Genomic DNA, 24,126 nt, shown 5'->3' with positions numbered 1-24,126 from the left:
CACCCCTCGCTCCCATCCGTAAACCCGCCCTGTGACCTCTGCCCCGTGACCTTTGGTGACCTCACTGGAGGATCTTCTCGCGGGTGTCGGGGAGCTTGAGTGCCACCAGGCCGCCGCAGACCAGCGCGGTGAAGGACAGCAGGATGGGGATGGCTTTGGTGATGCCCACGAAGCTGGCCAAGATGGAGCTGCCCAGCACCGCAGCCAGCTTGCACATGGCATTCAGCACGCCGAATGCAGTGGCCCTGAGAGAGGGAGAGAGAGGTTGAGTGGGAGAGAGAGAGAGAGAGAGAGAGAGGGGGGGGGGGTTGTTGAGGCAGAGGGAGATAGAGGGGGAGGAAGAGAGAGAGAGAGGGGGGGAGGGAGGGAGAGGAGGGAGGGTTAATGTGTAATCAATTAAATTGCATCACATAGTAATTGGACCACCAAGTGGTAATTGGTGGTAACACTTTACACTGTGTTCATTGACTAATGTTAACTATGCATTTACTAACATGAACAACAACATTAAAGGCTAACTAAACTCAAAAATGCATTTGCTTTAAAACCAATGTATCTGGCTTTTGAGAAGTGTTGAAGAAGGATTCTGGTCAAAATCTCCACATTTGAGAGTAAAAACTGTTAGGATTCTACATACTGTATAATTTTCATGCAGAGAGAGTGCCCTCTAGTGGTCACCAAGAACGCCCCCTTTCACACCCAAAGTCAGAGTGGGTTGATAGGCCACATCTTAAGTCCCGCCCCCTAGCTCCACCCCATGTTGAGACCATGATTTGCATTTTTTTTATTCCACGTAGAGGCAGGTCTGCCAGAATTCTTGGGGTTTAGCTCCCCTTTAACAAAGATCAGTTAATGTTAAATGCACATTCACAACTGCATTAATTAATGTTGTTATACAGTCCATGTTTGTTAATACATACTGCCAATGTATTGTCAACATTTAAACTTGAAAAGTGAATAAGTCACAACAGAGATGATCTGATGTGACTAGTTTGTTATTCATAATTTGGTATACCTGTTGTATCGTGTAAATTCTTCACGTATTACTTGCATATTCCAATATTCTGACAGAAAACAATATCGCAATCAAATTGATTGTTGCAAACAAATCGGCGATGCGGCGCTCATGGAGCTGTGGTTGGTACCTTTTGGAGGCGGGGTACACCTCCACGGTGACCACCTGGATGCCGTTCCAGGCGGCAGCGCTGACGCCGAAGAACAGACACTGCAGGGCGATGATGGCCGCCTGGCTGAAGCTCAGGAACAGGAAGATGGTGCAGCACGCAGAGATCAGCATGGACCCACCTGAAGAGGAGGAGATACAGGGAGAGAGAGGGAGAGCAAACATAAATACACTTTGTCCTCCAGTGACAACCCAATTGCCAGAATGAAATGTTGACATTGTACGCTTCTGTAATCTACGTACGATACGTACGAATTTCAGCGTAAATTTGAAAGCTTTCATGAACCTTTCTAAAGCTGTTGGCCATTTTGCCCACGTTAATCCCACCACGTGCCTGACGTACAGCCAATCAAATGCATACCCGAGGAGATATTGAAGGCGAGGCATTTCTGCACCGACTCCGGTGAATATAAGAGTTCCGGTCCTGAATGCTCGTGAATAATATACAAATCTTGACGTTTAGCATTCAAAATAAAAGCGACGCAATGTATGTTTTTAAAAAGCTGCGCAGACGTGGAAGTTCCAGACGGAAGATCCGCGCGGTACAGGAAGCCTAAAAACTCTGTCCCAGAGTCTATTTACGTGCCGAAATAGACTCTGGGTTCCCAGATTGAGCATCTAGTAACGTGAACAGACTTCAACATAAATCACCTATGATCTTGACTCTGCCGATCTTGTCCATGAAGAGGGCTGAGATGATGTTGCCGGGCAACACGGCCAGGCTGCCCAGGAAGCTGACCAGGTAGATTAGCACGTCGTTCTCCCCCGCAGTGTCCAGGTGGCAGCCATGTTTGTTCTGCAAGAAGGAGGTGTTCTCCATCCTACAGTCCACAAACTTCTCCTTCCACAGGTCTGATGACAACAGGATGGCATAGTCTTAGTTTTCCTAACTTTTTCTCAACTTTCTATACTGCCGATATGTTGCAATCTCTACCTGCATGCTTTCATCATTCTTATATTCAGTGTTGGGGAGTAGTTAACTACACGTAGTTCAATCACTAGTGATTAAAGCAGCTATGAGGAACTTTCATTTTGTGTTGATTGTAGTGGCACCTGTGGACAAAAGCAGTACTGTTCACCCGGAATGGAAACTCTATTTTTGGAACACAGAGGCTCCTCCCGCTGTCTCCATCGGGCTGTGCGATCCGCTGCAAGTCGTGCAAGACTTATCCGAGTCAGCGAGCCTCCTGTTTTATTTACTAGGCTGCTTCATTCTGCGGAACTAAAATGACAACCAGATTCACACGGACACACAGCCCAGCCTGAACACACCATACACCAAAGCAAGGCTGTGTGAATGCCAAGGCTCCTGCTCAAAGCTTCCATGAAGGCATCCATGCTTCTGGATGCCTATAGGTGTGTGAACCAGGTCTTAATGTAGCTATAACCCTATCGACCCACAACTGTATCTGACTTACTGTATGACCCTTAACAGTCCCCGGGTCGCCTGAGCCTGACACCCACCTGTGTTATAGAAGACAGTGGGGTCACCTGAGCCTGACACCCACCTGTGTTATAGAAGACAGTGGGGTCGCCTGAGCCTGACACCCACCTGTGTTATAGAAGACAGTGGAGCGGATGGTGCAGTTCTCAAACACTGTGTCTGTGGACCTGATATCCTCAAAGTAACAGTCTTCAAACAGTGAGTCCTCAAACTTCACTGACTTCATCTCTATCTTGATAAACCTATGGGGATGGGATGGGACACAGAAAAACAAGCCGACCCAGCGACAGACAGACAAAGAAAATGTGGGACACTCGCTTCTATGGCTGCAGCAACACAGAACCAGAATGGATAGAATGAGCTGTGCTGCAGCAACACAGAACCGCAATGGATAGAATGGGTATTTCTCCTTCAGTAAATCTAAGATGGCCGTGTGTGATAATACTGTGATGGAGTGAAACAAGTGCAATGGCCATCTTAAATAGACTAGGCCCATTCTGTCTATTCACATTCTGCATGTAGCATAGAAGTTTAATAGTCGTGCTACACAGTATACTGTATATGCAGGGTGAAGCCTGCTTAAACGCAAACAAGTTGACTAACTTCACCCATATGAACTATATTTAAGCAATAGCTCATGACAGGCCGTGGTATATGGACATTATACCACAACTAAGGGCTGTGTTTCGAAAACACCCGTAGGTGTGGGAAAACACCCTTAGGTGTGCTATAATGAGCATATATCACGGCCTGAAGTGAGCTATTGCTTTTATAAAACGGTTACCAAGTATGGCAATATGAAAGTAAAAGACAACCCCCAATTGAAATGGCTGTCATTCATAAATCCTACTCTTCCGCGTAATAAAATAGTCCCTCCTGGCTCCCTGCACAGACCCGACGCAGTTGCTGAACGTACAACGTAACGACAGATAGCAACACAGGCTTGGTGACAAAGAAACAGCTAACGTTAACTAGCTAACTTTGGCTAATGCAAAAGGCGGGCAAGTAAGTTGGACTAACTGGCGAGTTCTGAAAATGTGTCTTCGTTACTTTATTCCAGCTAAAAGGTATCGGTTGTTCGTATGCCTGTGAAAGCCAGCTATGCTAGGCTAATGTTAACGTCGGCTAACGTTATCCTACGTTAGCGGTTGGGCAAACACAGGCTGCGCGTGCTACTTTAACTTGGTTTGTAAAACAACCGATGCTGGAATAAAACATATTTTCAGAACTTACCACTTCAGTCCTACTTCCGCGGTCACTTCTAAGTCCCAAATCCGATATTCCATCAGACTGATGTCGTACAGCCAGGGAGCACACACAGACAGCCTGGTTACAGACAGCCACTATGTTTGCGAGGCTAGTTAGCTATCTAGCGGCTATCTAGCTGTCGTACACTGATGATGTCACTAGCAGGAGATGACAGTAAACACTACTGCAAGGCACTCTGGGTATTATGGTGACACAGGTTGGCTTAGGAGCTCCCGTTTGCGAGGCTAGCTAGCTACCATTTGTTGTCTCAGAGCCGGAGTGTTTCAGGGATGCAGCTCTAGCTGTGGTATACGCTAAATATACCACGGCTGTGAACCAATCAGATTGCTTGATTTGAGAGAGCCGTTTTATAAAGGAATATATAGTATAGTATGAGAATATACTGATAAAATAAAAATGTGAAGCTTGCATAAACCATCTATCGGTTTACTGTCTTCACAGTGTAGCAAATATGTCATTTTTCAGATCATTAGCATATGCAGTAAAATGGTTGCACATAGCTAATGTTCCATGGCTTCCAGAGCATAACATACAAGAAGAGTAGCATGCTACTTTGTGATAACAACTGAGAATGAAATGACTGATAGACTAATTAACACTTGGAACAACGTGATACTGATCCGTTAAAGAACAAAATCAGTAAATGAAAAATGAAAACGAACTAAGTCCTAACCGAACCCCCGGCCTTCTGTAAATCTGTTAGTTGGCCTCCTCTCCTGAAGATGGCGCAGTGGGACCTACTTGTCGTTGATGTATTCTCCTTCTTTATGGATCTGGTTCTCCAAAGAGAAGTTAAAATGGAAGCGCTCCACTCGCTCTCTATGGAAGACCTGGGCAGAGGACGGCATACGGGACAGTGGCTTGGTTTCATCCATATATTTTTAAACAAGATTAAAGTAACTGGAAACCATATTTCAGATATTCGTTCTACACACATTACACATGTTAGAAATGAGTTGCTGAAAACATGTGAAAAGTCTTAGCGTTAGTACTGAATTGTGGAGTTAGACCGATTTTCAGTTTTTCAACATTTCTGTGATCAGGATTCTTTGGGGGGTGGGCCCATGGTCTCTCCATGATATGATGCATGGCCCCTCTCCTAACATTATATAAAAGACTGAAGTGCCTCTCACCTGGAATATTAATAATAATGATATTTGATTATGTATAGCCATCCTCCGTGTTGCTGATTATGTATTGCAGTCTTGACCTTACCTTGACTCTGGACTCGTACTCCTCATTCTGCAGGTGTCTGATCATGTCAGGGAACCACACAGACAGACCGTAGTAACTGGAACACAGAGGGGATGGAGACAATGAATAGTGCAAAAAGAAAAGAAAATAGAAAAACACTTCAGATAGTGGTAATGTAGGGATATTGACTAAAATATAGACTTAAATGAATTGGGAAATGGTAAATGGCCTGTATTTATATAGCGCTTTTATCCAAAGCGCTTTACAATCAGTAGATAGTCTACATTCACCCATTCATACACCGATGGCGGCAGGCTGCCACGCAGGGTGCCTACACACCATCGGGAGCAAGGAGGGTTAAGTGTCTTGCCCAAGGACACAGCGACAGCAGCTGGGAGGGAGTGGGGATCGAACCGCCAACCCTTGCGTCATTGGCCGACCCGCTCTACCTCCTGAGCTAAAGCCGAATTATTAGATCATGTTATTATCCTGCTATTACTCCTCCTTAGGCCAGGGGGCGCTGTGACTGCAGCATAGTGTCCCTCTCTTACTTCCTGTCCAGAATCAAGAGCCATCTAAGTGTAACAGGATCATTGTCAGCTAGGAAGCTTAGTGAGTAGGTACAGTATCTAGTGGTGATGGTCCACAGGCCTGTGTTCGATTATTTGCTTCTGTAAATAAATAATTGTTACAACTTTTGCTCCCAGTAAATTGGAGTAATTTAACGGTAAAGTAAAAGGATCACTACAGTCATCTCAAACAGACAGACAGTGATAATATGCATTCTGTTTAAGAGTGTGTTTTGGTTCAACTAGGTTCGTTTCAGTGGAGCTCATATGGCACAGTTGATAGAATAAACTGACCTGAAGGCCATACAGAACCAGATGATGGCCATGAACAGAGTAGCAAACCTCAGCTCAGCAGATAGGAGAGATGCTATGTTCTTCAGTACCTGGTCAGATATGCAGATAAGGAGAAGCACAAGTTAGTGTGATATAATAAGCTCTCCTTGTACAGTGTTGTAGTCGAAATGAGCCTCCAGGATGCTCAAACACAAGTGTGTACTGTAGATACACTATATTGGTCATAATGATTTTAGACGATAGCATAAGAGCCGCAAAGGCCAGTATTTTGCGTGGACACGCCTGGGCCACGCCTATACCTGTGTCTGCACTTAGATTCCGGCGCAAAACTGGATGGTGGAAGTAGACGATAATATCATAAGACGCAGGGAAGATGGCATAAGAGGTGCGCAAACTGGTGCACAAACGATAGCGCCTGATAGAGAAAATTTACATCACATTAGCCTTTATTTGGACAATCACTAGTTATTAATATATTCATATACATTTCCATTTTAGTTACATATAGTTATGACACAGACATACTTCATAGTTAGATGACCTGTGTACATACACAGACATACTTCATAGTTAGATGACCTGTGTACATACACAGATAGACATCATATTTGGATAACCTGTGTACATACACAGACAGACGTATTTAGATAACTTGTACCATACATTTGCAGCTCCTCTCGATCGCACACTGTGCCCTGTCACCGTGCCACGGTGCTCTCTACAGGGCCAGAATAACAGATAGGTTGAGTCTACAGAATGGCCTTCCAGTGTGCGTCAAGACATGTCATCTGATGTGCGTCAAGACATGTAATCTGAAGTGTGTCCTATAAGTATCTTTGACTTTCTGTTCAATGTATGTAAGCCTGTGTATCCATCCGTGAATATACAAGAGTGCATCTCTTGGCCAAGATCTATGTCAAATACATCATATCAGACGACTTCTTCTGACTCCTGGCTCCATCATTTAATTTCAACTGGTTTCCTTCAAGTGGTTCACTGTTTACCTTTTGGCTGTGAAATTTCATTCTCTATCAGCGCCTGTACGACGATAGGGTCCTGGGGGCGCACAGATGTGCGCAAGTAGCCTACATTGCTATTTCAACAACGTGGGTGCAACCTGAGCGCGCTCTGATACATCTGTGGAGAGGAAACCCAGGAGAACACAGGGACAACATGCTAACTCTGTCACAGAAAGGTCTGTGAATCAAACCCACATCACATCCCCGGAGCATCCCTGACTGGCTCCTAGGTGTCTTGGCACGTACCAGTTTACAGAGGGTTAGCGAGCGGACGGCCCATCGCTGTACAGACGTTCCCGTAGCGCTCTGAATCTCGATGAACTCATCCTCTGCTGTCTTGGGAGCCTTGATGTGGGTCACCTTGAAAGGAGACAGATCAGACCTCACCTCAGTGGTGCGTTTAGCCTGCGTTGTGTTCCACAGTTCTGGCAGAGACCCATGTGAAGTTCTTGCCCAGGGCCCAGGGGTGGAGCGGGATTCCATTTACCGACCTCCCGCTTCCAACGCTAACCACCATGGTAAGGGAGCGCTGCTTAACGGGCCTTTATACTGGAGAGTGAGTACATACGCTTACACATTCTGTGCTCAATCATCTTCAAAACGTCCATCTAGAATTCCTCAGGTTGTCACTTACCTTTCCAGGTGGTGGTGCTCATATGCATTATTCAGTCAGGTGCTGCATACAGTTTGCATGAGTGCTCTGTGTGTGTGTGTGTGTGTGTGTGTGTGTGTGTGTGTGTGTGTGTGTGTGTGTGTGTGTGTGTGTGTGTCTGTGTGTGTGTGTGTGTCTGTGTGTGTGTGTGTGTCTGTGTGTGTGTGTGTGTGTGTGTGTGTGTGTGTGTGCGTACGTGCGTGTGTGTGTGTGTGTGTGTGTGTGTGTGTAGTGTGTGTGCGTGCGTGCATACGTGCGTGCGTGCTCGCTCGCCGCTCTGCTAATGCACTGCCTTTTTGCTCCAGCAGGGAGGCACAAGGATTAAATATAGCAGAGGTATTTCTGTATACCCCGTCAGCAGTTGGTATCAAACACAGACTGGCTCAGTCTGTGGGGGGGCAGGCGCTGTGTGGGGGGAGGAGGGGGCAGGCGCTGTGTGGGGGGCAGGCGCTGTGTGGGGGGAGGAGGGGGCAGGCGCTGTGTGGGGGGAGGAGGGGGCAGGCGCTGTGTGGGGGGCAGGCGCTGTGTGGGGGGAGGAGGAGGCAGGCACTGTGTGGGGAGCAGGCGCTGTGTGGGGGGGGGGGAGGGGGCAGGCGCTGTGTGGGGGGGGAGGAGGGAGCAGGCACTGTGTGGGGGGAGGAGGGGGCAGGCGCTTAGTGACTTTATCTAAACAGCTTCTTAGGCTAGACACAGCTGAGCTGATGGGATGAAGGATTTCTTCTAGCCGTTCCTCCGAGTCATTGGGACTTTCAGTCTGCGGCCTGATGTTGAATGGTAGATTCGTCTCTGTTCCTCATACCAGCTCCAGATAGTTAGCCACAAACTAATACAAGGTCAACGGGGTCACACTCCTGTTTGTGCAATGCTGCAAGCTGACTGAGACTCACTGAAATATACTCCACAGTGAGGCTCAGTCAGTCAGTATTCTAGTTTATTTAGACAGTGTATATCTACTGTATATAGCCAATAGTATGATCCAGCTGCCAGATGCAGGTGTATATATACTCACAGTGAAGACTTTCTCTGGCTGTCCCTTGGCCCTCCAGTTGGTGTCGTGGACCTGCTTCAGAATCATCCATGCTTCATCATGCTTGGCGTTCTGTTCCACACACCCATGCGCGCACACATGCACACATGAATGCACACACACACACACACACACACACACACACACACACAGACACACACACACACACACACACACACACACACACACACGCATGTTACAGTCAGAAAAGAAAATGAGGTGAAATACAGTAGCACTTTGACATGTTTGCACACACACAGTACACTGCACATGTTGTTTGTTGGAGCAGGTCCAGTGTTTTTGACAGGAATGGACACATGGGACAATGGACACTGATGGACCACTCTTCTCGTGGTTCCGGTTCCAGAAACAGAATTCCGTTGTTCAGACCTTCATTTTCATTCATAGTGACGTCAAAAGCCCAAGTGTGTGGCCTAATTTTGAATGGTGCCCCCCCCCAATTCATGAAAATCAACAACCTAACAACCTAAAGCCGACCAGTTTGTTAAAATCAGAGGCAGGTGCTGTGTTAGCACACCAACCTAAATACATGGTCTGCATGGTCAGCTCTGAAGTGGGGCTTTGATCCAGATGTGAAAAGCCATTTTGCCTACTATGAAGGCAAGCGGTGTGAACAGGGCCTGGTTCAGCAGTGTGAACAGGGTCTGGTTCAGAGGTGTGAACAGGAACTGGTTCAGCGGTGTGAACAGGGTCTGGTTCAGAGGTGTGAACAGGAACTGGTTCAGCGGTGTGAACAGGGTCTGGTTCAGAGGTGTGAACAGGGTCTGGTTCAGAGGTGTGTGAACAGGAACTGGTTCAGCGGTGTGAACAGGGTCTGGTTCAGCGGTGTGAACAGGGTCTGGTTCAGCGGTGTGAACAGGGTCTGGTTCAGAGGTGTGAACAGGAACTGGTTCAGCGGTGTGAACAGGGTCTGGTTCAGCGGTGTGAACAGGGTCTGGTTCAGCGGTGTGAACAGGGTCTGGTTCAGAGGTGTGTGAACAGGGCCTGGTTCAGAGGTGTGTGAACAGGGTCTGGTTCAGCGGTGTGTGAACAGGGTCTGGTTCAGAGGTGTGTGAACAGGGTCTGGTTCAGAGGTGTGTGAACAGGGTCTGGTTCAGAGGTGTGTGAACAGGGTCTGGTTCAGAGGTGTGTGAACAGGGTCTGGTTCAGCGGTGTGTGAACAGGGTCTGGTTCAGAGGTGTGAACAGGGCCTGGTTCAAGCGGTGTGTGAACAGGGTCTGGTTCAGAGGTGTGTGAACAGGGTCTGGTTCAGAGGTGTGTGAACAGGGTCTGGTTCAGAGGTGTGAACAGGGCCTGGTTCAAGCGGTGTGTGAACAGGGTCTGGTTCAGAGGTGTGAACAGGGTCTGGTTCAGAGGTGTGTGAACAGGGTCTGGTTCAGAGGTGTGTGAACAGGGTCTGGTTCAGAGGTGTGTGAACAGGGTCTGGTTCAGTGGTGTGTGAACAGGGCCTGGTTCAGTGGTGTGTGAACAGGGTCTGGTTCAGCGGTGTGAACAGGGTCTGGTTCAGAGGTGTGTGAACAGGGTCTGGTTCAGAGGTGTGTGAACAGGGCCTGGTTCAGAGGTGTGTGAACAGGGTCTGGTTCAGCGGTGTGTGAACAGGGTCTGGTTCAGAGGTGTGAACAGGGCCTGGTTCAAGCGGTGTGTGAACAGGGTCTGGTTCAGAGGTGTGTGAACAGGGTCTGGTTCAGAGGTGTGTGAACAGGGTCTGGTTCAGAGGTGTGAACAGGGCCTGGTTCAAGCGGTGTGTGAACAGGGTCTGGTTCAGAGGTGTGAACAGGGTCTGGTTCAGAGGTGTGTGAACAGGGTCTGGTTCAGAGGTGTGTGAACAGGGTCTGGTTCAGAGGTGTGTGAACAGGGTCTGGTTCAGAGGTGTGTGAACAGGGTCTGGTTCAGTGGTGTGTGAACAGGGCCTGGTTCAGTGGTGTGTGAACAGGGTCTGGTTCAGAGGTGTGTGAACAGGGCCTGGTTCAGAGGTGTGTGAACAGGGCCTGGTTCAGTGGTGTGTGAACAGGGTCTGGTTCAGCAGTGTGAACAGGGTCTGGTTCAGAGGTGTGTGAACAGGGCCTGGTTCAGAGGTGTGTGAACAGGGTCTGGTTCAGAGGTGTGTGAACAGGGCCTGGTTCAGAGGTGTGTGAACAGGGTCTGGTTCAGAGGTGTGTGAACAGGGTCTGGTTCAGAGGTGTGTGAACAGGGCCTGGTTCAGAGGTGTGTGAACAGGGTCTGGTTCAGAGGTGTGTGAACAGGGCCTGGTTCAGCAGTGTGAACAGGGCCTGGTTCAGAGGTGTGTGAACAGGGTCTGGTTCAGAGGTGTGTGAACAGGGTCTGGTTCAGAGGTGTGTGAACAGGGCCTGGTTCAGAGGTGTGAACAGGGCCTGGTTCAGAGGTGTGTGAACAGGGCCTGGTTCAGAGGTGTGTGAACAGGGTCTGGTTCAGAGGTGTGTGAACAGGGCCTGGTTCTGGTTCTCACCTCGAGGAGGAAGCGCGGGCTCTCAGGCATGAACATGAGTCCCACCAGGGAGGCGATGGCTGGCAGGGCTGCCACCAGGACAAACATCCGCCAGGCGTGGAACTGGAACTCTGTGCCCATACTGAAGCCCCAGCCTGGAACACACACACACACACACACACACACACACACACACACACTCACACACACACACACACACACACACACACACACACACACACACACACACACACACACACACACACACACACACACACACACACACACACTCACACACACACACACACACACACACACACACACACACACACACACACACACACACACACACACTCACACACACACACACACACACACACACACACACACACACACACACACACACACACACACACACACACACACACACACACATCATTGTAGATGTGAGGACCTTATATCCTTATACTCAGTGGATTGTGTTATGTGTGGATGTGTGTTACCATTAACTCACTGGTTCTCAAACTTCGCCTCAAGACCCCTAAACTGACACAAATTAGACCAAAAAGCCCCATTTGATAAGATTTTATCTCAGGGTCCCCCACCCATCTGATAAGATTTTTGCTTTTAGATGTTTTATTACAGGAAGTGTATGAAACCCACGACCAAAATAGTTCTAAATTCTGTCGTTGTGATACTTAAAGCTTTAGTTTTGTGTAAAGATCTCACCGTATCTTGGTATGATCCCCCAGGCAGTGAATGAGGCGTAGATCCCACCAACCATCCAGAACATACACAGCCAGGACAGATGCTCTCCTCTCTTGTCCATCTGAAGAAACTCTGAGAAGTAGGAGTAGACAATCGGCACGGAGCCACCAATACTAAAATACAGAGAGAGAGAGAGAGAGAGTGTGTATATGTGTGAGAGAGAGAGAGAGAGAGAGAGAGAGAGAGAGCGAGCGCTGTGTTAGTATGATTTATCATTTCGCATACAGGATTTTGTGCACCCTATGTGCTAGTGGTGTTAGTGGTTGTATATACCATCTTCACTGTGCTCTACTCAGTATGTGACCTGATTTCCTTGTAAGTGGTTGTATATACCATCTTCACTGCGCTCTACTCAGTATGTGACCTGATTTCCTTGTCAGTATGTGAGGTGTGGATCCCTATGGGCTGGATTTATTCTAGGACAGAACACTGTGATAAAGTGCAGTCACAGTGAGACTGCCGTGCATATTGCTATTGTCATGGAAAAGCTGGCAACCCAAATGCATTAATGTTTTTCATATTTTAACTTCAGTTGAAGCATTACGCACAACTTTACACGCTGGTGTCATTATGTCATACAGCAGTGGGAGGTAACTTTACACGCTGGTGTCATTATGTCATACAACAGTGGGAGGTAACTTTACACGCTGGTGTCATTATATCATACAGCAGTGAGAGGTAACTTTACACGCTGGTGTCATTATGTCATACAACAGTGGGAGGTAACTTTACACGCTGGTGTCATTATGTCATACAACAGTGGGAGGTAACTTTACACGCTGGTGTCATTATGTCATACAACAGTGGGAGGTAACTTTACACGCTGGTGTCATTATATCATACAGCAGTGAGAGGTAACTTTACACGCTGGTGTCATTATGTCATACAGCAGTGGGAGGTAACTTTACACGCTGGTGTCATTATGTCATACAGCAGTGGGAGGTAACTTTACACGCTGGTGTCATTATGTCATACAGCAGTGGGAGGTAACTTTACACGTTGGTGTCATTATGTCATACAGCAGTGGGAGGTAACTTTACACGTTGGTGTCATTATGTCATACAGCAGTGGGAGGTAACTTTACACGCTGGTGTCATTATGTCATCCAGCAGTGGGAGGTAACTTTACACGTTGGTGTCATTATGTCATACAGCAGTGGGAGGTAACTTTACACGCTGGTATCATTATGTCATACAGCAGTGGGAGGTAACTTTACACGTTGGTGTCATTATGTCATACAGCAGTGGGAGGTAACTTTACACGCTGGTGTCATTATGTCATCCAGCAGTGGGAGGTAACTTTACACGTTGGTGTCATTATGTCATCCAGCAGTGGGAGATAACTTTACATGCTGGTGTCATTATGTCATACAGCAGTGGGAGGTAACTTTACACGTTGGTGTCATTATATCATACAGCAGTGGGAGGTAACTTTACACGCTGGTGTCATTATGTCATACAGCAGTGAGAGGTAACTTTACACGGTGGTGTCATTATGTCATACAGCAGTGGGAGGTAACTTTACACGCTGGTGTCATTATGTCATCCAGCAGTGAGAGGTAACTTTACACGCTGGTATCATTATGTCATACAGCAGTGGGAGGTAACTTTACACGCTGGTGTCATTATGTCATACAGCAGTGGGAGGTAACTTTACACGCTGGTGTCATTATGTCATACAACAGTGGGAGGTAACTTTACACGCTGGTGTCATTATGTCATACAGCAGTGGGAGGTAACTTTACACGCTGGTGTCATTATGTCATACAGCAGTGGGAGGTAACTTTACACGCTGGTGTCATTATGTCATACAGCAGTGGGAGGTAACTTTACACGCTGGTGTCATTATGTCATACAGCAGTGGGAGGTAACTTTACACGCTGGTGTCATTATGTCATACAGCAGTGGGAGGTAACTTTACACGCTGGTGTCATTATGTCATACAGCAGTGGGAGGTAACTTTACATGCTGGTGTCATTATGTCATACAGCAGTGGGAGGTAACTTTACACGCTGGTGTCATTATGTCATACAGCAGTGGGAGGTAACTTTACACGCTGGTGTCATTATGTCATACAGCAGTGGGAGGTAACTTTACACGCTGGTGTCATTATGTCATACAGCAGTGGGAGGTAACTTTACACGCTGGTGTCATTATGTCATACAACAGTGGGAGGTAACTTTACACGCTGGTGTCATTATGTCATACAGCAGTGGGAGGTAACTTTACACGCTGGTGTCATTATGTCATACAGCAGTGGGAGGTAACTTTACACGCTGGTGTCATTATGTCATACAGCAGTGAGAGGTAACTTTACACGCTGGTGTCATTATGTCATACAGCAGTGAGAGGTAACTTTACACGCTGGTGTCATTATGTCATACAGCAGTGAGAGGTAACTTTACACGCTGGTGTCATTATGTCATACAACAGTGGGAGGTAACTTTACACGTTGGTGTCATTATATCATACAGCAGTGGGAGGTAACTTTACACGCTGGTGTCATTATATCATACAGCAGTGAGAGGTAACTTTACACGCTGGTATCATTATGTCATCCAGCAGTGAGACGTAACTGTTTGGAACATTTAAACTTCAATGGTCTGTGATGCTTTATGTCAAAGATAAGCCGAGAGAGGAAAACATCTAACGTCGGTGAGTCCGGCTTTCTCTGGACGGAGCGCTGCTCACTGCTGTTTAGGAGAGTTTTGATTCATCACTTTCTGTGGGCAGAGAAGTGACCATACCGACTACAGGATTTTATTTTTCTAATTCTAATTATAAAACGGCTCTCTCAAATCAAGCAATCTGATTGGTTCACAGCCATTGTATAAATCCAGTAACCCACTCCAATAACCCATGGCCATGGGTTATTGAGTTGCCATGGCAACTCTCTTACTAAAAGGCTTTGGTTACCTCAAATGACAATGTAAAAAAAACAAATGGCGGAGACAGCTGTCAGATCCTTGTGAATCGATCTTCGCTTATAACTTTACTAATACTTCGCAGAAAATTATGTTTTGTACAAGAATAGACGCGGGCTAATGTCTTCTTTGCAAAAAAAAGGCTGTTAACCCCGCATTTAACCCCGCATTTAACCCCGTAACGTTAGTTGGTGTCGGGCTTTGCAGAAAGCTCTCAGCTTCTCAGCAAGCGCCAGGATTGACCAATGTCAACTTCAGTCTCCAGAACGATCCAATCAAATCACCCGCACATTCTTGCGGTCCCGCCTTACAGTAGTGTTTCAACTGACTCTATCAGAATACCATGGCAGTCGGACTTATAGTATTACTATTATTATTATATTATCATACTTGGAAACCGTTTTATAAAAGCAATATAGCACTCGAGCTGCGTGTGTTGTGGATATATTTGCCACAACACACTGGCTCTCATGCTATATTGCTTAATTCTACATTAGTTAGAGGGGGGTATTTGTGTATTTGTAAGCATTACCCGATGCCAGAGACGAGCCGGAAGAAGAGGAAGAAGCCGTAGCTCTGGGCAAATGAAGAGAAGAAGGCGAAGATACAGTTTATAGCCAGAGCCACGATCAGACAGCGCCGACGACCCACTTTGTCCGCCAGACCGCCCCATACGAACGCTCCCACCATCATGCCGAGGAAGACAATCAGACCTGGAGAGAGAGAGAGAGAGAGAGAGAGAGAGACAGAGAGAGAGAGAGAGAGAGACAGAGAGAGAGAGAGACAGAGACAGATAATGAATGTGTGTAGTGTGTGTGTGTGTGTGTGTGTGTGTATGTGTGTGTGTGTGTGTATGTGTGTGTGTGTGTGTGTGTGTGTGTGTGTGTGTGTGTGTGTGTGTGTGTGTGTGTCTACAGTATGGATAGATAGGCTACAACACAGCTTGAACATTCAAGAGAGGAAAACAATGGAGTCAAAGGCAATACAGGAGTACTGTAACTACTAAGCACAACCACTAGAGGGCAGATCTCTGCCAGGCTCCGCTATATGCCTATAAGCACGCAAAATATGGTATCTTTTTTCTCTTTGCATTCTAAATTTGTTCTGTTTTTTATTGTAAAGCACTTAGTAACTGTGTTTTGAAAAGTGCTATAGGCTATAAATATGTTATTAATAAAATATAGTTATTAATGAGATTAATATTGTATTATTTAGGGCATACTTGTCATACTGCAGAAAATCTTCAATATTATAAAGTGCGTTGGCTCAGTTAATTTTGCATTAAAAATGCCAAAACCTCGATTGGAGTAATTTGGAAGAAATTAGGTAATGTATCTGCCCACGCCAGGTAGAGCTGCTGCCAAGCCCGCTGGCAGGCAACACGGAATCCCACCATGCAATGCTGTTGCAGATGGCCGTGCTACAGGGGGAGCGTTGTGATAGGATGAGTAAGCATATTGAGTCAAGGTTTATCAAACCCCCTCTATGCGCTGGCATACACACAGAAACACACACACACACACACACACACACACACACACACACACACACACACACACACACACACTCACTCACACTCACACTCACACTCACACACACACACACAGAAACACACACACACACACACACACACACACACACACACACAGAAACACACACACACACACACACACACACACACACACACACACACACAGAAACACACACACAGTTTGGACCTTCCTTTGGCTGCATTCATCCTATAAACCCTAACGACCCATTTGTACCCCACACACAACTCTGCACAGCACAGCAGTAATATAGGTCAACAGTGAGCGCCCGGGGGCACGGTGGTGCAGTGGTAAGCATTGTCGCCTCACAGCTAGAAGGTCCTGGGTTCGAATCCCACCTGGGACGCTGTGAGCGCTGAAGGAGTGCGTGCCTGTCCGCATGTCCTCGAGTGCCCACCGCCCGGGTGGGGTCGTCAAAAGGGCCTTTCTGTGTGGAGTTTGCATGTTCCCCCCATGCCCCCCTGGGGGGTTCCTTCATATAGGAACCCCACACCAAAACATGCAATATCCTGGTTGCTGATGGGGTGCCTCCTCTGGTCGTTAAGGGCGCCTGTTCGGAGGGAGGGGAACTTGTTGGAATAGTGTGATCCTCCCACGTGCTATGTCCTACCAGTGAAGCTTCCCCTGTCAGGTGAAAAGAAGCGGCTGGCTAACTGCCCATGTCTCAGGAAGCATGGAGCCAGTTTCGGCTCTCCCCAGATCGGCAGAGCACTAATTAGCACTAATTAGCACTAATGAGGGATACAAATGGGATAAAAAATCTCTATATATAATATTACCAAAAAATATATATATTAAAAAAAAACAGTGACCGCCTGCTTTTGAATGGCTCCGGTTGCAGGGAGTGAATTTCCCAGTCATTTCTCCACTGATGTCTCAGAGACTCCTTATATGAAGAGTTTTAAGCCCTGGAACCAAACAGGCCAAACAGCTTCTGAATGAGACCAGAAAGCCCCCACAGATCAGGGCTTTGTGGGGGGCGGATGTGAATGGTGTGAAGATGTGAATGGCGCTGTCCATGGTGCTCAAGTGGTTTCTTCAAGGCCCCTCCAGTCAGCTTTCCTGCCTGTATAACCATCGTTGTTCTATGAAAACATTCTCATATTTGTATAGTCGCACATCATCTGATTTGCATCAAAAAACTGACTTTGATCACAAGAACTGAAGGCTAATAGTTTGCTCCACTGCAACATCATGGCTGCAGCGCTGTTGTGAAAAACACACACCGGCTTCGTCTCTAGTCTGTTGTGAAAAACACACAACTGTGTCCGTGCTTTCCGTGGTGCTGATTTTATCATTTGAAATTGTTCTGTTTGCTTCATCTTGTGTTATTGCTGTGATCGCTGCACTACATACTGCATAAAGACACATTCCTCATTGTAACATGATTCCTCACTATGGCTATTCAATGATCTTGAAATCTCTCCTCCCACTCTCTCCCCCCACCCCCCTATTCTCTCCCTCCCCCTCCTCTCTGTCCCCCATCCCTCTCTAATATACGATTGTTCAAGCATGTCGATTGATCGTGCTTAGCTAGACTGTAAAAGCCCACTAATGCCTGTGAATTAGGGCTATACAAATAAACTTGACTTGACTTGACCATCGTGTTAATAAAGCAAAGTGACACATATGAGCAGATGTGTAAAAACAAATCACAAGCTCATATGAAGACACAGTGCAACATTGATAGGTGAGTAGATTGGTTTCATAGTTAAAGGAACACTCCGCCCATTTTCAACCAGCTTTGTATCATTAGAACATCAGTAGTATATCAGAAAACTGTAAACGGTTTTGAAGTCTGTCATTTAATTTGACAGTTATTGAGTGTTAAAGTGTGGACCAGTGACATCACATACAAAGCTGGTTGAAAATGGGTGGAGTGTTCCGTGGTTTGAATCGGAACTGACACGATCCATAGTTACTACAGAATAGAAGACATTTCTACGGCCAAACTCGGTGTGGTGAGGTGTTGCAGTGTGTGTGTGTGTGTGTGTGTGTGTGTGTGTGTGTGTGTGTGTGTGGTGAGGTGTGGTGAGGTGTTGCGCGGCTCTTCCCAAGGTCAGGACAGAGATTATCGATCTTTCCGACTGACTCTCCCTGCTGACTCAGAACACGCACGCACACACACCCACGCACGCACGCACACACAAACACACACACACACACACACACACACACACACACACACACGCACGCACGCACACACACCCACGCACGCACGCACACACAAACACACACACGCACGCACGCACGCACGCACGCACGCACGCACGCACACACACACACGCACGCACGCACGCACGCACGCACGCACGCACGCACACACACACACACACACACACACACACACACACACACACACACACACACACACACACACAGTAGAGATAGGTCTGTAGATGTGTACTGTAGGAGAGACGAGGAGACGGTAAAGGAAGAGGTAAACCAGAGGGGGGGGAATAGAGAGGGAGAGAAGGAAGGTGAGAGAAACCAACGTGATGAACAGCAGAGAAGAAAGGAGACAAGTGACAGGAGAAGGGAAAGAGCAAAAAGGGGAAAGAAACAGAGAAAAAGTGCCTCCTCATTTGGGTATAAATTGCATCTATCTCCTGAGTTGGTGAGAGTGAACTGTTCAAGACGAGCAAAACAAAGAAAAGAAAGAAAATAACCTGCCTGCCAACACAACATTTAGGGATATTTGGAGCTATTTTCTTCCAGCGAATCAATTAGAAATGGGCGTATTTTGACACAATGGGAATGAGAAGCTGTTAAACTAGAGTAAGATATTCTCTTGTTTAGGTTCATTCCTACATTCATTTTCATTATTTTGTGCACACAGTTTTATAAATACAACCAGAAGGTCAAACATCTCTGGACCTGAAGTGATGGTTGTGTCATTTGTGTTGGTCAACCCTCCACAGATCATGTTGTGTTGGTCAACCCTCCACAGATCAATCCAAATCTAAAGCTTTGCCCCTTAAAGGAGAATTTCGTTTTTTTTTAACCTGGAGCCCTCTCCTCACATTAATTATTATCTGACGACTCACCCAGTGTTCTCCGCAGCGTTTTTGTCCGTCTTAGGCGTTGTTTTGAGATCAATAGTGTGCAAGCCAGTCCTAGAATGGAGCTCCATGGGGGCCACGTGGCAGCGTGCTTTTCATCCATGTAAATAGACAGTTTTATTCCCGTTTTCAGATCCCTAAAGAACCAGCAGACTGCTATTGTCCCCCGGGCTCTTTACAGCGGTAAAGAGCGCCGAGCGGTAGTTGTTACAGGCATCCCAGGCATCCCATTTCCTCCTGTCGGGTCAGTGAGACCAACTCTCGTCAAGTCCCGCGATACTTTCCTGCCGCTGGCCTGTGGACTGACTTGACGAGATTTCTCGACGAGAATTCTCCTTGGATGCCTGTAACAACTACCGCTCGGCGCTCTTTACCGCTGTAAAGAGCCCGGGGGACAATAGCAGTCTGATGGTTCTTTAGGGATCAGAAAACGGGAATAAAACTATCTATCTGTCTATTTACATGGATGAAAAGCACGCTGCCACGTGGCCCCCACGGAGCTCCATTCTAGGACTGGCTTGGACACTATTGATCTCAAAACAACGCCTAAGACGGACAAAAACGCTGCGGAGAACACTGGGTGAGTCGTCAGATAATAATTAATGGAGAAAGGAGAGCGCTCCAGGTAAAAAAAAAAAAAAATTCTCCTTTAAGACTTTGAGAGTGTTCGATTCTGAAGAAAGCTCTGAGTCATGGAGAAGAACATGAACAAACACACTGGAACAGAGGGGAAGGGATCGTTGATCTCGCTTTGATAGTCTGGTTTCTTGCTTCTATGCCAGTGAAGGACAGTGACTCTTCTATGCCAGTGAAGGACAGTGACTCTTCCATGCCAGTGAAGGAGTCCAACTGAACTGAATGCGGTCATAAGATGAATGACCCAAGGCTCTTACAACTGCTGAGCTACTTTGTAAGCTTTCCAAAACCTCTCTCCCTCTGCAACAAGCTGAGTCAGCAGCAGACAGGGCAGAGGCTGTCTGGGAGAAAACACATTCTGGCATTTTCTCCCTCGTTCTATCTCGCTTGTTTTCCTTTTCTGCATCTGCCCAGCCTTCTTTCTCTCCTTCCCTCTTCTTCTTCATTGTGCTCTCTTCTCTACATTAGCTAATGAGACAGCAGGTACTGGAGAACCGGAGGATTTACTGGCCACTCTGGCACTTTTTGGCCAATCTAAAAGAGACTTAAAAACCCTTTTAGATTAGTGGCCGAAAAAGCCACTAATGTCCACAAACGACCAGCTTTTTCTAAAAGTGACCAAGCTGTTCAGTTTAGCCGAAAGCGACCCCAGGTTACCCGGCTGATTATCGGATCAGCTGTGAACGGCACCCGATATAAATAGCACAGGGTGTTAGAAAGTGCTATGTTCTTCTTCCTTCTTCTTCTCTCAATTTAATGTACATGACGCCCCTTTTCCGGCGTGATGGTATGTGACTGACGGAGTACACCAACAGAAACAAAGAAGAAAACTAAGCGTGCATTACAGCACTGCTAGGATGAGACAAGTGTGTTTCAGACAGGCATCAACATACTGTAGCCCCATTTGGGGCTTGTTTCTGCCAGACTCTCCCTCCACAGTAGAGAGCTGCAAACCCAAGGGTACCCTCACGGGCCCCTCGGGCCGACCAAAACGGGCCGAGGCCGGGCTTGTTTTTTATTTATTTTTAATTAATAGGTCCGGGCCGGGCCGGGGTCGGGCCGTTTCAATAATTCAATTAAATAATGTTGTATTAGCGTACTCGCTTGATTTGACACAGCAGAGCACAGTCAGACAAAGAGGAGCAGTGCACAGACACTCCCCCAGCCACACAGTCACACACAGACCCTCACGTGACGTTAGTAGCTGTAGACAGCTCCCGAAGAGAGATAGAGAGAAACAAGCCGTTTGTGCCGCCGTGTCCGTCCATGTACAGCGAGCGGACAGCTCCCGAACACAGAGAGAGAGAGAGAGAGTCAAATAGAGAGACAGACAGAGACAGGCTGCGCAGGACGGCCGCGCGGCGACGCAGCACGCGGAACAGAGAGGGAGAGAGATGTGTCATTATATCGTAATATTGGCTTCGGGCCTCGCAACGGGCTCGGGCCAATTCATTTTATAACTCCTCCGGGCCGGACCGGGCACGGGTCTGCATGTCACGGGCCGGGGAGGGCTCGGGCCGAAATTTCAGGCCCGCGCAGCTCTCTACTCCACAGTCTCTTCTGACAGACTCTCTCTCCACAGTCTCTTCCCCAACCGTTAAGTGAGGCGCTGAGAAAAGTCCCAAGCAGCAGAACATGCTGATCCACTCGTCGTACACGTGTCACAGAGACATTCCAAAGACACCTACCAAAGCAGAACTCTTCTTGATTAGATCCACCGGGGTTTGAAAGCTTTATGCTGCTAATAAGTACCTCTTTTTACCCAATTCTGTGATATGATTTTTTCGAAAATGCTAAGATGGCGGCCACGCCTTCTTCTGTTTTTTCCGTGTGCTTCTGACCAGAGGGGCACCGTGGAGCACCACGATGAGCACAAAACACAGAATGATTGGTGTATTAAAGTTATTTAAGTCTTCGTTTCATACAACTTGAAATAATAGTTGATAGGTAGGTGATTATGATAATAAAGATATCCTACACCTACAGTGTCAGACAGTGACACTGTCAGAGTTGAGGGTTTGATTCCCACCGGGGCAGCCCATACTAAAAATGGATTTGGGAAATGATGTGATGATGTGACGTTCTCTCTATTGATTTTGGTGGCAAAACAAACACAGCTGAAAATGAGATGAGGTTCCTGGTTTGATCAAACATCAGAGGAGATGTGAACTCACTGCCATGACTCTGCTTTGACTCGTTCATTGAAGAACATTTTCTGCCTGATCGAGTTTCATCCACCACCATATTCCCTCTTAGCGGATTTCTTAAAGGGCCCATAAATGTGTGGATTATACAAGAATATTGACTCACTAACTGAGTCACGCAAAGAAAGAAAGCACACCAAGAAGTCACCAAAGGGGGGTACGGTGGTGCAGTGGTAATCGCTGTCGCCTCACAACTCGAAGGTCCTGGGTTCGATTGCCACCTGGGACGCTGTGAGCGCTGAAGGAATGCGTGCCCGTCCGCATGTCCTCGAGTGCCCACCGCCCGGCTGGGGTCGTCAAAAGGGCCTTTCTGTGTGGAGTTTGCATGTTCTCCCCGTGCCTCCCGGGGGTTTCCTTCATATAGGAACCCCCTTCACCAAAACATGCAATATCCTGGTCGCTAATGTGGTTCCTCCTCTGGTCGTTAAGGGCGCCTGTTCAGAGGGAGGGGAACTGGTTGGAATAGCGTGAACCTCCCATGTGCTATGTCCTACCGGTGAAGCTTCCTCTGTCAGGTGAAAAGAAGCGGCTGGCTAACTGCCCATGTCTCGGAGGAAGCATGGAGCCAGTTTCGGCTCTCCCCAGATCGGCAGAGGGTGGAGCAGCAACCAGGATAAATACATTAAATTAGCACTAATGGGGGATAAAATGGGAGAAAAAATCGGGGGGGGGGGGGGGGAGTCACCAAATACCTTACCCAGCATGCCTTTCTCAGCATTGGACAGACACAGATCCTTTTCTGCAGACGGTAGAACGAACGCCACCACAAAACATTCCACTCCGTCAGCCATCAGCGCCAGGCCCAACACCATGAAGAGCATCCACTGGAACTTCCCATGGCCACAGTCCTCCATGATGTCCTCATACTGCTCAGATAACTCCTCCAACTCAGAGACGGCATCGCCGGCTGCCCGGGATTTAGCTCTGGAGAGAGAGAGAGAGAGGGGGGGGGAGAGAGAGAGAGAGAGAGAGAGAGAGAGAGAGAGAGAGAGGGGGGGGGGGGGGGGGTTGTATTATGTGAGGGGGGCCATCAATTGATATTTTTATTTTATTTTATTTAACCTTTATTTAACCAGGTAAGTCATTAAGAACAAATTTATTTACAATGGCGACCTGATATTGCTGATTTTTTTTTATATTTCACTCACTCACTCACTCACTCACTCACTCACCCACCCACCCACCAGTATAACCCACCAGTATAATAGTTTAAATCCAGCCAGAAACACCAGTGAGAGTAAACTGAGCTTGAACGGTAGAAGCAGTTGGCCTTCTATTGGTTGATTCTGCTGCCAATTAAACATGTCTGCACCCCTATTGGCTAGTTTTACTGCCTCCGCCTCTGTTTTGTGTGCTAGTTTTCTCTCTCTCTCAGGCAGTTTAACTGAGAAGAACTCATTATGTAATAATAAGAATAAATAATAATACCCATGAGTGCTTATAGCAACACAAGTTGTCATGTGCTATTAAAGCCATTTGGATTCTGGGAGACAGAGTAAGTTATATATATATATATAGATATAGATATAGATATAGATATAGATATAGATATATATACTGTATATGTATGTATGTATGTATGTATGTATGTATGTATGTATGTATGTATACACACACTCTTTCAACTATGAGAAAGAGGGGAGATGGAGCAACAGAAGCAGAATAAAATCAGATTGCTAAATAGAGGAAAGACAGAATCAGACCAGATGTGTGTGTAATCACATCTGGTCTGTAGCTGTGCCAACAGGCGCCATGCCTTCTCTCATACGGCCATAATGACGGTAAATGCTTAATTGAACTCATCAGTCATTCTCCTTCCACATCATGTACAGTCAGATTTAAGCATGCGCAATGTGACTTCAAGT

General features: G+C 46.9%; 1 protein-coding gene across 1 annotated transcript in view; it reads right to left on the bottom strand.

Annotated features, from left to right (window-relative positions):
* Positions 1–61: 61 nt before the first annotated feature.
* The window catches only part of sv2bb (synaptic vesicle glycoprotein 2Bb), a gene marked incomplete at both ends in the record, with an annotated part of 24,649 nt that continues 584 nt past the window's right edge, over positions 62–24,126 (bottom strand). Inside the window, 13 exons of the mRNA XM_083654223.1 lie at positions 62–245; positions 1,146–1,305; positions 1,835–2,035; positions 2,736–2,869; positions 4,638–4,726; positions 5,112–5,187; positions 5,954–6,042; positions 7,219–7,332; positions 8,634–8,723; positions 11,140–11,273; positions 11,848–11,999; positions 15,342–15,522; positions 22,959–23,185. Of these exons, the coding sequence (XP_083510349.1) occupies positions 62–245; positions 1,146–1,305; positions 1,835–2,035; positions 2,736–2,869; positions 4,638–4,726; positions 5,112–5,187; positions 5,954–6,042; positions 7,219–7,332; positions 8,634–8,723; positions 11,140–11,273; positions 11,848–11,999; positions 15,342–15,522; positions 22,959–23,185 (1,831 nt within the window). The remainder of the gene's footprint in view (positions 246–1,145; positions 1,306–1,834; positions 2,036–2,735; positions 2,870–4,637; positions 4,727–5,111; positions 5,188–5,953; positions 6,043–7,218; positions 7,333–8,633; positions 8,724–11,139; positions 11,274–11,847; positions 12,000–15,341; positions 15,523–22,958; positions 23,186–24,126) is intronic.

The sequence above is a fragment of the Poromitra crassiceps genome, assembly GCF_964638095.1.
Source record: "Poromitra crassiceps genome assembly, chromosome: 18".
Taxonomy (NCBI): domain Eukaryota; kingdom Metazoa; phylum Chordata; class Actinopteri; order Beryciformes; family Melamphaidae; genus Poromitra; species Poromitra crassiceps.
Note: the sequence above shows the minus strand (reverse complement) of the source record. Positions and strands in the feature narration are given on the sequence as shown.